Below are 18089 nucleotides of genomic sequence, written 5' to 3'. Positions count from 1 at the left end.
AGGGCCAGTGTGTGCAAGGCGGAAGAGGGGCTGGTGCATCGCGCGTTTTCCCGCCTAAAAGGCCCTAGCGCGGAGGAGTGAAGCAGGACCGTGGGGGGAAGTGGAGAGACTGCCTTGAAATATCGGCTGGCTGGTTGTGTGGTTCCTGAAGGGGGGAAGGTCTTGTTTTGTTTTTCCGCGAAAGCACTAAATAACCTTCTTTTGATGGCTCAGCAGTTTCAGGTGCTGAGATGTTGTTCCTGTAATATCTTCCAAGTGCAGCAGGTGAGCAACCGGGAGAGAGGCTGGCTGTGGTCCGGGATACTTTGTTTTTTTTTTTTTTTGTGAAAAAAGGAACTCTGCATTGGCTAAAAGGCTAATTTGAACTGAACCAAGGAAGTGAAACTCTAGCAAGTTTTTGGAAAAGCAGAAATATGCATTTTTTTTTTTTTTTTAAAAAGAGGAGCTTGTACTCAAGGTTGGAGGGTATAAGGAGTGTGGAAAAAAGGACATCCATTCTCAGGACTGTGATGCTCTTGAGTAAGGGGCAGATCTTCATAGTAAGAAGTATCTGAGATTAGAGAAATTTATGTTTGGCAGCAGCCTGATGCATAAAATCAAATGGGCTTTAGTTTCACAGAGCTTTTCCCAACCTGCTGCCCTTCAGTTATTTTGAACCTCCATTCCCATAATCCACAACCAACAGAATGTGAATCAGGGATGACTGAGGAGTTAACTAGTGGTTGTTTCTCAGACGGCAAGTTAACTGAACTCTTGGAGCTACATCTGTGGAGGATTTGGTAGCTGACAGAAAACCAGTTTGAGTGTTACAAGCTGACCTTGTTATTAAGATAAGCTTGGACAGTCCCATGACACTTAAGTACAAAATAAATACAATATTAAATTTCAGTTTTTATGTTCTGATATTACCATGTAATATGTGCCCTTAATTGACTCTGGACCCCAGTTTATTGCTTCTCCTCCAATATAATATGCTTTGGTTGAATCCCCTGGAGATACTAATTGAAAAAGTACTTTCCTACTCTCATAACAGAATATTTTCTGGACTACACATATCGCACTCTATAAAAAGTTGAATTCTCCTTTGAGTTGTTGAACTCGGATAGGTCTGCAATTTTCTTGACTACGATATGGAAATGGTTTGTCACTGCCTTCTGGGATTTCCTGGTGGTATCTTATCCAAGTACTAACCAGACCTGCCCCTTCCAATAAAGTCAGCCAGGTGCAGCCGCCTGCTGAGTTACTATGCTTTGTAGTGGACAGTGCTAGGCACAGAAGAACTTTGATCCCATTGCCTTATACATTTACAACAGATTTAAATAATAGAGAAGATTTCAGCACCTACTCTGCTTTTGTAACTCCACTGAACACACGTTTAGAACTAGGAAGAAAATCAGGTCATCTTAGTTGAAGCAGGATTCAGTGCTTGCTTTTTTATCCGATTTCTAACATACATATTCACTGTTAAAAAGGATCTCAAAGTGTGGGACAAATTAAAAATAAATTTTAGTGCATTAAAAAAATGTTTAAAGTAATAGCAATAACAATACATTTAATAAATCCCCTCTAAAATGCCACATCTTTAAAACCATAAAACCGTTAAAAACTCTATAATGAAGGGCACTGAAAAGAAAAGGGAACAAAGGTTTAACATTGGTACAGTTTTAACCATAAGCCTGGGTGAAAAGTTACACTTTAAATTGGTGCCAAAAACTCATAAATTTAGCATCAACAATATTGTTGCACATGGCATTATTTTAGCTTTAGTATAAATTACATGAGTTAAACAAGAGATCTAAATTAATTTGCATAATTTAGGCAGTTCATGAAATTTAGGCTTCAGTGATATAGAATTATATCTCTCAGGTCCAGAGTTTAGTCACCAGATTATAGATTTAGAGCTATTTGGGGAAAGAACATTTTTTTCTCTCCATATGTAAATTCAATGAAAGATTAAATTGTCATTGGAAATTCTATACACAATCAGAACAGTGAATGTCTGAACTATTAATGCAAATACAGTGACTATACTTACCGTTCTTTCTTAGATTAAAAAAAGCAAAAAATGGAACTGCAAAATGTGTGATGAAAAGCAGTCAATTCTAAGGGTATGTAATGCATGTTTTTTTTTTTTAATTGGTTAATACTTTTGGGCAGCAGAACTCTTTCTTAGGTCTCACTCATCAATTCTGTACATATTTACCTGTGGGTAAGTCTCACTGAAGTTCACAGGGCTTACTTCTGATTTTACATGTGTAAGATTATATATTATTATTATTTAGTATTATATGTTACCCAACATATAAACAGAGCAAACCCCACTCCCTTCCAGCACTGAAGATGTTACCCAGTCGGGTAATGAAACGTTTGCAAGAAAACAACCAAGCTCAGAGAACCCCAAGGACTCCACAGTTCAACCCTGAGCTACATATATTCTCTTCTATTGTAATATGTTTATTTGGTATATGCATATATCCAAGTGTGGTACGAGACTTGTTTTCCTCCCACATACCCTTGGAACAGTTGTACTCAGGTGTAATTATATTCTTTAATTTTCAGTTTAGCATTCGAGAATTGAAGAGAAATAGTGTTTTAATGGAACTTCAACTTATTTAGGTTTTTGGCCAGGGCTCTGGAGCTGATTGCAGGCATCATGTACAGAAGCTAAACTTGCTGCAAGGTGAATGGGATCAGACACCTGTTAACAAACTTAGGTATAGTATTAGCATTTTGATTGCTCTTTTTTTCTATATTTATGCACACAGGGGATGGAGTAAATAACATTTATCTAATGACATAATCATCTGTATTTGTGTCAAACTCCTGACACAAGTATGTAATTGCAGCATTTGTGTACATGTTATTCTGTGTGTGGTAAGTTTGGTAACATTGTGATTTGGTGCTGATGCTGGTGTGCACATAGGCTTTTGCCTAGCTACATTTATGCACCTCACTGAATATGAACACTTTGTATAGTTTAGTGTGATCTATTTCCAGGTGTAAAGAAGAATCAGTACGGATAGGTGATGAGAACGTGGCTGTTAACATCAAAGAAAAATTAGGCTGGCAGGTAAGACTTTATGATTTAGAAAGAGCATCTTTAAAAATAAAAGTTCAAAGAATAGACAATCATGAGCTGTTAAATCAAGTAAAAAATATGATTTGATTTGATTCTACTTTTCTGTTTCTGTGAACAGTCAAGATAGCTTACAACATTTAAAAACAAACAGAAAAATGTTTAACAATGCATATTTAAAAATCAACAAAGTAAGTAGTAAAATCATTAATCATTAAAAACTGGACAAAAGAGAGGCATCTTTGCAAATTTCCTAAGCTCTAAGAGAATGGGGCCAACTGCAGCTTCTAAGAGCCTGGGAATTCTGTAGCCTGGGAACAAAGCAGGAGAAGGCCCTCTCCCATTGCTAGAAAGACAAGCTTTTCATAGTGGCAACGTCTTCAAGCAGGTCTCTGCTGTTGATATTAACAACAGGTTTAGATAGATTTGCAGTGGGGGTCCCTTAGATAATTGAATCCTAAGCCACTTACGATCAATAGCACCTTAAACTGTGTCCAGTAAAGCAGTTGGCAATCAGTTTAGATCTTTTAGTACAGGCATCATAGAATCCCTGTACTTTACACCAGTTTGCAGTTTGGCTCCTGCACGATGCACTAACTGCAACTTCCGAGTATTTTTCAACAAAAGCTTCACATACAGCACTAGTTAAGGTGTAACAAAGATGTGGGTGCCCGGAAAATCTCTCAAGCTCAGGAAGGGGAGAGTGAATCTCATACTGAGTCTAGCAGCTGTTGTGTGAACAATATCCAGGTGCAGGTTGGTTCACCTTCTCAGAAGAGACAAGATAGGTGATACCTGGCTTGGAAGTAGTACTTGGGAGAATGATCTGGGTGTCTTGGTAGACCACAGATTAAGTCTGACCAGCAATGTGCCACAGGCCAATACAGTTTTAGGCTGCATCAATAGAGGTATAGTGTCAAGATCACAGGAAGTGATAGTACCATTCTGTGCTGCACTGATCTGACCACACCTGGAATACTTTGTCCAGTTCTGGTCACCACAATATAAATATGATGTTGAGAAACTGCAAAGAGTGCAAAGAAGAGTGACAAAGATGGTAAGGGGCTTGGAGGCTAAATCCTAAACATAGCAGTTAAAGGAACATTAGTTGTGCCCATTCCTGAACCGGGGGCCCCCGGTCACAGTCACCTACCTACCATTTGACTACTACTCACAGTTACCATGACCTACCATTTGACTACTGCAGTGTGGTCTACATGGGGCAGCTCTTGAAGAGCATTTGGAAACTTCAGCTGGTGCAGAATGGAGCAGCTCGGCAATTAACGATGCTGGTTTCTCAGGACATGTGACACCACAGCTTCACAAGCTTCATTGGTTACCAGTTTGCTTCTGGGTGCAATTCAAGGTGCTGGTAGTTATCTTTAAAGCCTTACATGACTTAGGGCTGGGTTACTTACGAGACCATCTCTTCCGAGTTGTTTCTACCTGTCCTATCTGATCCGGCAGGAGAGGCATGTTGCAGGTTCTGTCAGCCAAGGAGTGTTAGCTAGTAGGGCCCCAAAGAAGAGCCTCTTCTGCTATGGCGCCCACCCTCTGGAACATCATCCCTCCTGAGGTGAGGTTGGCCCCCACCCTGCTGGCCTTTCATAAGGTTTTGAAAACCTGGTTCTGTGCACCAGTCTGGGGTCTTGGGTGTGGGATGGAGCCCGTTTCTTGGCTATGTTGAGGGCTTTTTATGATTTTTCAGTTGCTGTGTTTATTTTTTGTTTTATTTTAATGTTCATATGTATTTTAATTGTTTTAATGTTGTGAGCCCCCCGAGTCATGTACTTGAGATGTTTAGCCTAAAGAAGAGAAGGCTAAGGGGAGAGATGATAACAGTCTTCCAGTACATGAAGGGATGTCACAGGGTAGAGGGTGTGGATTTATTTTCCAGAGCACCCATATGTAACACAAGAACCAGTGGGTGGAAGCTTTACAATGAGAGATCCAAAAATTAAATTAGGAATTTCCTGACACTGAGAACTACTAAGCAATCAAACAGCCTGCCTCCTGAAGTTTCATCACTTTCATCACTGGAAGTTTTCAAGAAAAGATTGGACAGCAATTTGTCCAGGGCAGTATGGGGATTCTTGCATTGGACAGGGAGTTGAACTAGACCTCCAAGATCTCTTTCAACCCTATGATTCTATGATTCTTCCTTTCTTCATTGACAAAGTAGAAGAAAAAAGCAAGCTTATGGTTTTGAATTGCCAATATATAAAGTTCATATCTGAAAGCAATTGGAATTCCTATAATAGAACTGCAACCTTTTTCTTAGTAAGTCTTATTAATCAGAACTCAGAAAAACTTGTGCCTTGAATAATCATTCATTTCTAGGCCTAGATATAGTTAGAGAATTCTGACAGGAATGTAGCTGGCACTAGACATAATTACAGAAAAGTACTTTTTGCCAAAATCACCAAGTGACGTGTAATGACAGCTGAGGATCAAACTGTACTCCAACTTTTTAAATAGTACCATCCAAAACAATCTGACCTTTAATCTCCAAATCCAGTGTTGTGTTGATCAACAGCATCTCTGTCTTGTCTGGATTCGATTTCAGCTTGTTCTCCCTCATCCAGCCTATTATCAAACTTGGGCAACATTCCGATTGGTTGTTCTCTTGAACTGGATGGTAAGCAGTAATAAAACTGGGTGTCATCAGCACACTCCAAAGCCTCAGGACCTCGCCCCCGTGGTTTCATGTGAACGTTGAACAGCTTGGGAAACAGATTGGAACCTTGCACATCCATGAACCAGGTGTTGAACAGTAGTAACACAACATCATCTTCTCGACATGGTCCAATAGGAAGGACAAAAACCACTATTTTAAAAAGGGCCCAGTTCCAATCCAATCAAGTGTCTCAAAAGATACTGTGGATGATTGCTTCAAACATTGCCACCTGAGCACCCAGTTGAAATGGATCCAGCAAATTAATACCATTCAGATGTGCCTTGAGTTGTGAGGCTACTATCTTCTCTGTGTACATATGTATGTCACAAAAACCTCTATGGTACTTAATCCCCTTTCCCAGAAAGGAACATTGAAATTGTATAGGTCTTCTGATGATGGAAACCTTCAATAAAGGTTTTATTACTGCCTCCTTTAGGCAGGGGGGGAACACTTCCCTCCCCAAATGAGGCAATGATTACCCCATGGGTCCAGTTCTATCCTGGTTTATTTAAGGTCTGATCCTGAGAGGAAACTTTTTAACAGAGATGGAGGCAGCCAGCTGATGCAATGCACTTTCCCTCTCCTTGCCATTTCTTGGCAATCTTTCTGCCCAGGAGGATTTTGAAATTCCTTGGAAAAGTCTACAAACTATAAACTGAGTTTGAGCATTAATTCAATCAGGAGTTAAGTGGAACAGAATCTGTATTTGTGCCACTGCTTCTAAACATAAATATATTTTTTCCACCTGACACTGCACAACCTTTTGACTGAAACATAGTTGAATATGTCATTGTTTCACAAGACCACAGAACTTTTTTTTTTTTTTTTTTTTGGTGCCTTCAAGTCAGCATTGACTCCTGGAGACTGCCTGAACAAGTCCCTGCAATTTTCTTGGCAAGATTTCAGAAATTATTTCCCATTGCCGCCTTCCTAGGGCTGAGAGTGTGTGACTGGCCCAAGGTACGACTAGAACTCATGGTCTCCCAGTTTTTAGCCTGATGCCTTAACCACTACAACCAAACTGGCTCTCTAGAAAAAATATAGAATGTATTATAAAATAATTTGACAGCAGGGTATCCACTTTCATCTAAAAATCTTATAGTTCTCACAAGGATAGACTCAACACATTCAAGAATTGCTTACTGAAGTCTTAGCAATGGAGTACTAAAATAAGACTTAGTGCCTGCATAGTTCTGTCACTAATCACAAGCTAAAATGGAATATATGACATATTTCTGTAATTTTCTTATATAGCTAGAGTTAAAATATTGAGCTTTGGAAGATGTAACTGAAACATCTATAATTTTGTAGGAATGCAGAGATGAGACATATTGTGAAGGTTGTAAATGGGCCATAATTATTTTTTTAGCACCATCATAACTTCAAACAGCCGCTGAATGATTGGTGAGGACTACCTGTATACTGTTCTTCCAAGAATGAGAGTCAATATACAAGATGAATACAGGTAGTTCTCGACTTAGGATGGCAATTGGAACTGGAATTTCCATCACTAAGTGATGCAGTCGTAAAGTGCGACCATATAACTTAGCAACAGCAGTCCCAGTTGTGGTCGTTAACAAAATCCCAGTTGTTAGGCAAGGCAACTTCGTGCCAGCTTCCCACAACCAAAGCCAGCGGGGAAGCCAGCAGGAAGTTGTGTCAGGCTGGCAGGCAGGTACATGGCCGTGCCAGGTGGGGGAGGAAGCACAGGGGTGGTGTGGGCCAGGGGGTGCGTGAGAGGCGCAGGCTGCCAAGGATGTGAGGGAGTGCAGTGTGGGTCAGAGTGTGCGCAAGAGGTGGTCAAGGAGGGTGCACTAGGGTATATGGGGTGCACAAGTGGCCGGCACAGTGCAGGGGGGCTGTGGGAGGGTGCGGGAGACTTATCCCAGTGACTTGTGACCTTCCCTGCCGGCTTCCTGTGGAAGCCGGCAGAGAATGCTGCAGATGGCAATCCTGTGATCATGGGGTGCTACAACCGGTCCTAAGTGTGATCCAGTTGCCAAGCGCCCAGATCATGATCGTGTGACCACAGAGGTGCTGGGACAGCCAGAACTCTCAGAACTGAGTAACCACCAACAGGCACTGAACAAATGGTCGTAGGTCAAGGACTATCCGCATACAGAAATTATCTTTGACTTTTTACATAGTAACAATAGTTCCCTTCTCAGTCAATGTACAGAATACTTTTGTTTATATTGTAATAGGACTCTGTGATGTTTATGTATTAGGAAATACAGGATAAACACTCTCTCAGGTGTCTCAGTATTTCTCTGTTGGCCGAGAATGGCAGAAACTTTGCAGTATCTAGTTTGGTTTGTATTACTGTCCTTTTAGGTGCAATGCAGCATCCACATTCAAGTGCACCCTCAGCTACAGAAACTTGCAGGGTAACATTGAATGATTCACCACTCAACAAGGAATAGTGGATTTAAGTTACAAAATGCCAGACTCCAGTTTAGTATTAGGAAGAATTCCCTAGTAGAACAGTTAGATGGCGGAGCTCCACTGAAAGCCTAAATAACTCTTTCCAACTCTAAAATAGTAAATTTTATCTGCTTTTTTAAAATTAGCATGTATGGATCTACTTCTCAGAGTATCCTTTGAAATGTGATAGATCTCATACTATTGAACATTTTGTGGATTGTAAACATTTCTGAAGGCACACGTCATATACCTAACTTTATTACCTGTAGTAATCTCTGTGTGACAACACATTTTCCATTATGTAATTAATACTGAGCTTTCAGAGTTGAAATGTTGATTTGACAGTGGGAGAACTGTATTTCTGACCAGTAAATGACTCTGGGCTGACAGTTCTAGGGGACTACCATTACCACATTCTTACAGTTCAAACTGCAATCACCATCACTGAACTGAAACCGCTATAGAAGAAAGCTCTGGGAACTATAGATATCTGCCTAAGGCTCCCCACCCCCAAGTATTTACATTAATTGACACTGTTTCAATTTTTGTTATTTTATTTTAGGATCAGAGACACTTAGTCATGGTTAGTGCAAAAAGCTGTGGAGATGGTATATGTGACAGTGTAATTCCTGTGCCTAAAGACCATATGCTACAAAGAAATAATCAACAGCCAGAATCAAGATTAACTGGACTTTCAAAATGGGAGAAATTCCTTTTATCTGACAAGAGTTGTGATACTGGTGCCACCACTAACGTGACAGGTGGAAGGCAGAGGACATCAGTCAAAACACTTGTTGCAGGTACAAGTGATGAAAGAGCAGCCGCTTCTAATGCTGGGTGTGATAACTGGCATCTTGAACCACAGCAGAACGCAGTCACCTCCTTTCACAGAGCAAAAGAGGTCTCCAACTCTGATCACCTTGCAATAGCCAGAATACTTGGGAAAAGCAGCAAATGCTCTGCAGCTTTGGCTACTTGTCAAGATAAGGCACAACCTGCAGAATTTACCACTTCCACAAGGTCTCTTGCTACTGCTAAGTCAAGCAACCTTTATGGAAGTCTTTTTTCCACAGGGGAGGATTTTGATGATGATATTTAAGGCTCTACAATGAGGTTTGCTGACTTTTCTACTGAGATGGTTTAAAATAGCAATATGGTCAGACAATTCAATGTTGAATAATAAAAAGGATTATATTCAAATCATACTGTTTTAGGCATGGCACAAAGGACTTTAATAATTTGTGGAGATATGCTGTATGCCAAAATGGTCAAGACTATTGTTAAAGGGGTCACTATTATTGATACAACAGGCATGGAAAACATTTCTAAGGCTGTTTACAAAAGTCAAATCTCAGGGTAGGTGATAGCTCATAAAAGCTAACACTATTGCTGGTGTTTGCTTTCTTTAATATGCTACCAAAACTGGCAAATTAGTATACCACTAGTAAAACAAACCTGTTGTAACTTCAACACAGAAACAATAATAAAGGTTTCCAATAATCACATGGCCACATAATGGTGACTAAACATGGAAGATTCACCAACGTGAAAGCAAAATATCCTTGCCCTCTGTAGAGATATGTCCATGCCACAGCCACAACTTGAAGGTAACAGACCAGCTGTCATTAACTTTTTAAACTGGTTCTACCCCTTATGTAAATATTAGCCCTTATCCAGTGCATTACTTTAAGAATTAAATTTGGAAAATTAGTATGACTATAATATCTGTGAATATGGAATTACAATCAGATCATTACAGAAAGGAGAAAGATATAAAAAGAGGCTTTAACAATCTGGGTTAAGAACTGAATTATACAGGTGCTATTTGGAAGCTGGTGGTTGCTTGGCATACTGGATAGCATCCAGGGCTGCCCCAATGTCGTAGTTCTTGGAATGTAGCAGATGAGTCAGCCAACCTCCTGTATCAGAGAATCCCATCGAGAGCATCTGGGACAAGGATTCAATCAGACGAGGATCTGCTTCTGTAAACAGGTTGAATTGCAGTATATTATTCACTTGCCCATAAAAAATTGTAATTACATACCTGAAATTTGCAATTCCACACTTGAATTTAACTACCCAGGGGATTTTATTCCTGGAGCAACAAGATACTACCCATGTTAAATCTTTTTTTTTTAATCTACACTTTATAGAACCCTTAATAAATCTGGTTCAAATTTAATAGTAAGCCATAATGGCACACACAATGCAAAGCTAAGAACAAATCAGACTATGGTCAGCATAACAATTTTAGTACACTTTGCAAAATTTGAGGCAGGAAAATGGCAATATAGGTTAAAAATTCAGGTTGAAAGCAGGTCTTTCAAATATTCCTGAACTAATTTGATTTTCTAGCTAAAGGATACTTACAAAGTACCATTCTATAATGACTTGGGCCGTACAAGTGTCATGTTAAGGCCGCTGTTACCTGTAAAGGCAAACCTTTAAAGCTGTTGCCTGTAAAGGCAGACTTGTATCAGGCTTTTTTAAAATCACACTACCATCTGGGCATAGAGGATTTCTTCCCTTGATACTTGGTGTTATGTGGGATCGTGCACTCTTAAGTGGTTGGGAAAAAAAAGTTTCAACCCCTGTGTAAGCACGGACAGCACTTCTGCTCTTCAGTAAAACAGCCCAGCTTTTTTCAGACTTCCATGCAAGCCTAAAAAATATTAGGCTGCTATAGCTCTGCCAATGCTTTAATAGTACTTTTATAAAAATACTTATTATGATTTAGTCTGTACCCATATTTATTAGGACATGATCATTTCTGTAAAATAGTTTTGGAGCCTCCATAGTTCTTATTACCAGGTGGAAGATGAGGGTAGATTGCAGCTTCTCGCAATCCTGTCGGTCCAACATTAGCAGGAGCTTCAACTGGATTCAGAGATCTTGGACTGTCTGCCTCTACCATTTGCAAGGACTGCAATTCACCAGTTGAAGGATCTACTTCCTTTGAAGATAAATGGGTCCAGTCCTCATCTCCTGCTGAACTACCACTGGATTCAATTTGTTCCTGGAATGCACAAATACATAAAATATTAACAAGCCTATTCTTACTAGATATATTTACAACTGCATCTAGAAGTGGTAGTTAGAAATATGTGGCTATACTGCAAAAGATAGATGGCGAATTCTACAACATACACACAAATATCCCCCCACCCAAAAAAAACCTAAGGACATGGAAAATTTTGTAATCAGGAAGAACATGTTCCAGAGAACTTGGAATATTCAATTCCGCTTCAGTCCGCGCCCCTCTGAGGGCAGTTCAGCCATTTCCAAGCATATATTCCCCAAAGTGGCAACATGTTGTTCGAGGTGTCCTTCCAGTTCATAGGACTGACTTTCAGAAACTGCTGAACCACCAGAAAAGTAATATCTAGAAGTGGAATGGAACATTCCAGCCCCAAATTTGGCACATCCCTACAAAAAAACCTTCAGATGAAACTACATTCTTCTGCAAGAGGATTTTAGCCACCTTAGTGCACACAAGCAGTCTAACATTGTTCTAAGAACAATGCTCCTGCACTCTGAAGATACCGGTCACAGGTGCTGGCGAAACGTTAGGAAACAAAACTTCAAGAACACGGCCACACAGCCCGGAAGACCCACACCAGCCATTGTTCTAAGAACATTTAGAACAGGAATCCATCTATACATACTAATATTACTAATCCGGGCCTTAATCAGATTTATTCAGCATCTCCTGGTCAATTACAAGTTCTGAGAATGCCATGCTTTTTTAGTTCTTTAATAATGGACTTCAGCAAACTGTTACTAAGGGCTGAGTATGAACAAGCTTAAAGATAAATGCAATAAAGCAAAGTGTGCTTTATTGCTAATAAATATTAACAAGTTACTTTTCTCTTGTGTGTTAAAAAAAGTTTATCATATCCGAAAAGCTTCAGCATTCTTGGAACATAAACAACATATTTTTATACATCTGAATGCACGTGCAAAAGTGGCATTTCTTGTACCTGTGACAAAATATTCTCTTCTTCCATCTGTGCAGGAGGAGAACATACTATCATCTCCTGCATCTGGTTTACAAGAGCATCACTTATGTCTGGATTACTTTCAGAACTTGCTTCTGGTTTCATCTGCTCACTAGGACTGTTAGGTTTGGAGCAGCTCTTCTCAGAACTAGGTTGTGCAGGTGATACTTTGCTTCTTTGACCCTCATGTTCTACATCAATGTCAACGTCAATGCCTGGAACAGCAGTTCAAATGGGTTATGTTAATATACTGTGGTATGTTCATGGACGTAGCTAATTATCTGTCTACATGTTCATAATTCTAGTGATACGAACTTGTTCTATTTATCTCAAAATCACACATAATTCATCCATCACCCAGTGTCTGTCCCTACTTCATACGTATGTAACCTAGTTATCCATTTTTACATTCTCCCAAATGATGACTCATTTGGGAGAATATAAAAATGGATAACTAGGTTACATAAATTGGGTGTCACATCAGTTATTCTGTAGTACTTGATGCATGACAGGATGAGTACCAGCTCATTCTGATACTACACATTAACCCCTGAGAGTTTCAAGCATTTAGATACTACATATGCATCACAGTGTCACAGTATGCTTAAATTGTTAATTTCTTTATGTCATTCAAAGGATATGGCAATGTAAAATACAAGAAGTTCACTTTTGCCTATCATGTATTGTCTCTAATTTACAAGAATTAATAGCTGATAATATATAAATGAAACACTATTTCCAAGATGTCTTTGAAGTATTTATCCATGGTATTCTAGATTTTTGGGTGAAAGGAATAACCAAACTAAATATATAAAGAGATGGACTATGTTATAATGAATAGGTACATTAGTAGGAGGTACTCAAGTCCTTTGCTGTGAAGAAGGAAGAACAGCCCAATTAAGTCACACTCTGGGGGAGATGGGTGGGATAGAAATTTAATAAATAAAAATAATTAATTAAAATCAATAAAAGGTCTACTTTCTGGGAAGTCCACAAGAGGGACATGAAAACCAGTATACAGTGAAAGGAATCTTACCAAGTGGACTCAGGAATGCAGCAATACTTTCTCCAACATTCTTCAGGAAGTCGACATTGGGATCTTGAGCTTGATTGCTAGCGGTCTCTGTTATAGAGCAAAAATATAAGTAATCAATAAACATGTAAAAATAATTATTCAATAGCATTCCAGACAGGTTTTTATGACTATCAATCTCTCTCGGCCTATGTATATATATAATTAGATACAGCATTTTAAAATTATACTATAGAACTAACTTTTATATAAAATGGCATTTCCAAAGGAAGAATTTTAGACAAGCATCAGATTTGTCGCCAATTTATTTTGCATTTACAGCCTCCCGGTTATTAGAACTTTAAATTCTTACCACGCTCGGGAGCATCACTTTGAGAAGTACTAGCTTGTGCCTCGCCAGAACTCTGTTGCTGATGAGCAGGGCATGGGTGCCTCCAACCCTGCATCCAGGGAAAGGGTGAAACACCGTGTCTCATTTTACGAAGCCAGCGACCCTGAAGAAGCCACTAAAGGGTAAATAAATGTTTCTAAGCAACAGCAGCTTTAAAATAAAATACACGAACTGAGTTTATAATCACTTTTGTATATCCTTTTCTTCATAATACTAACCTCAAGCTGGTGGAATGGACTTGGAAACATGATCATGTTATGCTCCTTATGGAGACCTTTTCCCTCACAAGTGCTGCACAGGTCATAGTCTGGACAAACTCTGCATTTGAATCTGGCACCCACAACTGGGCCATCACAACCATCGCAGATCACATTAGGATGCACTAGGTTTAGGGGACGCTCCTTGTTGCAGGGCTGGCGGTTCACATGCTTAAGCTCCTTTTTTTCTGAAAGGGACAAATACAAGCTATTGTTCAACTATAACCCTGCTGATCAAACTACAACCGAAGACTAAAAAATTACCCATATTGCAGGACAATTAAAGGGTAGCAAATAAAGCAAGGCTGCATATTTAATCCTTTCTCCCCCACAAATTAATTGTACCTATTATTGAAAGAATTATGCCTATCACAACACAAATAGGTATATGTCTAAGTTCCCAAATGACAGTAAGGCATAATGTTGTTTGTAATAATGTAAAGACACTAAATGTCTTTAGTATGCTGTGTGAACCCAGCCATATCACGGTCTGCAATTTTGCCTGTAAGAGGACCATCTTCCCATGAAAGACTCTAGGTCTAGAACAAAACAACAATGTGGGAAATCTAGAATAGCCATTTACAATAATCTCTTCATTTTAATCTTCTCAAAAATCCCAATAAAACATTCCAGTTTAGTGTAAGAAGCCACCCTAAAAAAAAAATGCAAGTCTTAGTTTAGTATTTTAAAATAAACTCCTGTAAAATTTGTCTTCAATGTATTGTATAGGCAATTAAAAAATAAACATTTTCTTAAATAACTCTAACATGAATCACAATTTTCTTGGCAATAAAAATCACTTCATATCACATAAGTTCCTTTGTTTTGAGTGACTAAAACTTTGCTTCCAATCGTTCCTACAGATTCAATACAATTAACAGTATTTTTGTCTTAATGTCAGCCATAGTACAATATCTACCAGCAGACAAAGGTACCAGAGCCTAATTAGTGCCAGAAGCAGACTTCGATGATTGCTGGTTTTTGTGTTTCCCGAGGCAGCTGCTGCTGCTTTTTTCCAGCATGGCTCAGTGAAACCCATTTTTCATTGCCCATCACACACTGTCTATTCTAATTAAGTATTCAAAATATTTTCTCCATTTCAAAGCCTCCTAGGATACAATGTAGGTTTGAAATGAAGACCGAATGTAAGATGGCAAGAAAAACATCCAGCTGCTTCACTTTTAGAGCAGCAAATTACTTCTTGCTATCAGTGGTTTCTATAGAAAAGGTACAATGTCCTAATTTCCTTGTCTTAGTATTTTAGCTGTACCAAGATACTAAGGTGCTGTTAACCCTTATGCAGTACTTACAATTCTTAGAAATTACAGTTGCAAGAACAACTGTCAAAAGTGGAGAGTTGCCATTATAAATTTAACCTTCTAGCCACCATTGTCTTTTTCTCTGCCTTCTGCTTAGCCTCAAATAATATTTCCCATAAGAGTTTCTTATAAAAAGATTATTCTTGAAAACAGTTTCAAGACTTAAGTTCTTTGTTTTGGACCTACTGCAATAATTTAAGAATAGCCTAGAATGCATCATAAGAGAGCAGCTGCTACAAACAAATCAAGGTTACCTTTAACATAAATCCGAAAAATCCCAGCTTTCACAGAGGCTGGAACCAACTTCAATTCTTCATCACTGGAAAAAGCGATCATATCACCATCTTCATCTGAAAGGAAATAGTAAATAATCCACTTTGATAGAGAAGATATACAATCCTGAAAAATTCTTATATAATATTTCATCAGTAGGAGGCAGGAAACATGATTGTGTTGAATCCTAAAAGCTTATGTGGAATAAGTTGCAAAAAGCAGCGAAATACAACACTGATTAACTGTTCCTCCCAGCTGTCTCTGTTGGATCATTGCATTGTAAAGTTGATTACTGCTTCCAGATCTACTTGGCATTTTGTACTAGTAAAGAAATATCCTTTGGTTATAAACTTACTCTACCCTATAGCAAAGTACAGATTTCAGGTAACAGCTGTACAGCTTTGAGGAACATGCAATGGAAAAGTACTATGCTTTGATTCTTGCAGGACATGCTTCATTCGATCACTTGGATTAACATCTGAAATCTGCAGGTCAACTACACTACCTAGCCAGCTCCATTAAATGTAATTTTCCACTGGAAGAAGTATGCAAAATATAATGAGGATTATGGAGGTCTCCATTTCAACAGAGACTCCAATAAGCTTTATAAAGATCACCTAGAAATAGGGGTAAAATTCAAAATAGTGTTTGCATAGATTTTAGATAGTAAGTAGATGTTATCTTTGATCTCAATCTGGAAAAACAGGTATTAAGTTACTTTTGTAACGAACTCTTGGATATCAAACTTTAAAACCCTCAGTCACATTATACACTATATCCTTGGGAATGGTGATAGAAGAAATGACTTCTTTAAAACTCTCTAGAGAGAAGCAAGTAAGATTTCCTACTGGAATACAAAATAAAATAAAGAAGCAAAAATAATTTCTTCCCTGAATCAATCAAGAATTATTCTCCGGAATTAATTGATATAGTGGTTTATGCGGGATGAAAACATCATCATCCTGATGCCATGTAAGCGCCACCCCTTTTCTATAAAGAGCAGCTTAATCACTCTGACAGGGCTTCAGATTTTATCTCCCAACAATGCTCTGGAACATGAAGGGAGCACCTACATGTAGCACTGTTCCAAACTCACACAGCACAATCATCTAACACAATCCCTTCATTCACAAGGAAACAGTTTACCCCACTACAGGTCAATACCACATGACTTTGCTTTTGCCCACCTTCTGCTAAAAGTGAGGTCAAGGTCATTCTCCAGCACACACCTCTTCATGCATATCTGTGATCAGATCCCACTGCAGGCTAGGAAGTTTGGGAAGAGTCCCAAACATCTGAAGTCTCTCCCCGCCCCCCAAAACGTTATTTCAGACGCTCAGTTTCTGGAATTTGTGCATAACATACTGCACAATAGCACAAAATAAGAAATACAGTTTCTCAGGGTTTTGGCAAAAGTTGAGGCTTCTGTCTGTTCAGTTTACATGAGGAAACAGGACTATTTTCAGAGCAGGAATTCTTAAAAAGAGTAGTCACAACACACTGGACCTAACCCTAACTGCTACATGACAGTTTCCTATGCCCCTTGTTTGTTTTTGTCCTACTTCCACCTATTAAAGCTTGGAATTTGGACCAGGCCACTATAGCTTGTTCAACAAACTATGTTCTAAACCACCGTTGACTTTGTTTATAAACCGAACCTTAGTTTAGTGTCCTATGTGTAGTCAAGCAAGTTTCCCGCTGCACCACCACGACCTGGAAAGTCTCCAACCTGCTGAATCGCTGGCTGTTATACAAGACTCTCTGCCCATAAAAAACTATACCCCAGATCCGGAGAGGGCGGTGGAAAAAAATTAGATTTCCATCCGTTTATTTAAATAGAAATTCGTATTTAGGATTCTTGGTTTCTGGCATTACAATGAGCTCCAGCCTAGCTAACCCGGAGGCGGCTCTGGCAGCCCCAGCAGGAATCAGACTTTGGGTCCCGCTCTCAAGGAGTCCGGCTGCTATTCCAGGAAGGCTCCGTACGGAGCGGGGGCAGCGATACCGCCACGCCACGCCACCCAGGGTCGGGGGCGCCCTCCCCTCCCTTTAAGCCCTCCGTCGCTCACCCTTGTAGTACATCTGAAAGGCGCCCGTGGCGGCGGCAGAATTGCGGAGCAGCCCCTGGAAGAGCTCGGCGACCTTGTCCCGTATCGGCTGGTAGCGGGCGGGAAGGTCGATGGCGAAGCGCCGGATCTCGCGGGTGGTCTCCTCCTTGCCCAGCAGGTAGGCCTTGACCGTCAGCTGAGCCATCGCGGCGGTGGTGGCGACGGGGGCGCTGGACTTTGTGGCGCAGCAACAATTGGCGCTCGGGCAGGCCGGCTGAGCAGCGGACGCGCGTCAACTCCAGGCGAGAAAGCTCCTCTCCTGTCGCTGCCTGCCGATGACGACCCGCCCCGCTATTTATGGGCGCTGCAGCCCGGGAAAAGGGGCGGGCTTCAGGTGGGAAAGTCCCCGCGCAGGCGAGGCGAGAATAACAACAATAACAATAGGTGTAAGTTTACCTCTCAGCCCTCCCCCCCCGCAGCCCCCCGAAGGGAATCTTTTCTTGATTTTGTGAGGAAAGGTGGGCAAAGTCTTTCAGGAGAACCCCGAGCAGAGGCGCGAGGCGGTTGCAGCGCCAGGACTGGTAGTGGGGCTT

General features: G+C 40.1%; 2 protein-coding genes across 3 annotated transcripts; one reads left to right on the top strand and one right to left on the bottom strand.

Annotated features, from left to right (window-relative positions):
- Positions 1–104: 104 nt before the first annotated feature.
- Positions 105–9276, top strand: MRNIP (MRN complex interacting protein). Its single transcript, XM_088133838.1, has 5 exons — positions 105–264; positions 2049–2108; positions 2617–2714; positions 2998–3070; positions 8740–9276. Exons 1-5 carry the CDS (start codon positions 205–207, stop codon positions 9274–9276), a joined length of 828 nt encoding a protein of 275 aa, XP_087989964.1. The 5' UTR covers positions 105–204.
- SQSTM1 (sequestosome 1) lies at positions 8714–17841 on the bottom strand. 2 transcript variants are annotated; one of them, XM_088133836.1, is made up of 8 exons: positions 17518–17841; positions 15430–15525; positions 13818–14044; positions 13561–13714; positions 13212–13298; positions 12158–12390; positions 10986–11193; positions 8714–10159 (listed from the first exon to the last, which is right to left on the bottom strand). In XM_088133836.1, the coding sequence occupies exons 1-8, from the start codon at positions 17699–17701 to the stop codon at positions 9999–10001; spliced, it is 1350 nt and encodes a 449-aa protein (XP_087989962.1). In that variant the 5' UTR covers positions 17702–17841; the 3' UTR covers positions 8714–9998. The 2 variants fall into 2 exon arrangements, with proteins under 2 accessions (XP_087989962.1, XP_087989963.1); XM_088133837.1 differs by having other exon boundaries at positions 13561–13702.
- Positions 17842–18089: the final 248 nt, after the last annotated feature.

Source organism: Python bivittatus, unplaced genomic scaffold, assembly GCF_059951505.1.
Source record: "Python bivittatus isolate LINGU-HERP-01145 unplaced genomic scaffold, Pbiv_v1 ctg000080_np1212, whole genome shotgun sequence".
NCBI lineage: Eukaryota > Metazoa > Chordata > Lepidosauria > Squamata > Pythonidae > Python > Python bivittatus.
The sequence above is the reverse complement of the archived record's forward strand: the minus strand, read 5'-3'. Positions and strand labels throughout refer to the sequence as shown.

Bases quoted from the DNA above. Each gene is read 5' to 3' on its own strand.
- SQSTM1 (XM_088133836.1), bottom strand. From the start codon at position 17,701: ATGGCTCAGCTGACGGTCAAGGCCTACCTGCTGGGCAAGGAGGAGACC. The intron at 11,194-12,157 runs GTACAAGAAATG...TGTGCATTCCAG, and splicing joins AAGAGAATATTTTGTCACAG to GAACAAATTGAATCCAGTGG. The intron at 10,160-10,985 runs GTAATAAGAACT...ACCTGTTTACAG, and splicing joins CTACCCTCATCTTCCACCTG to AAGCAGATCCTCGTCTGATT.
- MRNIP (XM_088133838.1), top strand. From the start codon at position 205: ATGGCTCAGCAGTTTCAGGTGCTGAGATGTTGTTCCTGTAATATCTTC. The intron at 2,715-2,997 runs GTATAGTATTAG...ATCTATTTCCAG, and splicing joins ACACCTGTTAACAAACTTAG to GTGTAAAGAAGAATCAGTAC. The intron at 3,071-8,739 runs GTAAGACTTTAT...ATTTTATTTTAG, and splicing joins AAGAAAAATTAGGCTGGCAG to GATCAGAGACACTTAGTCAT.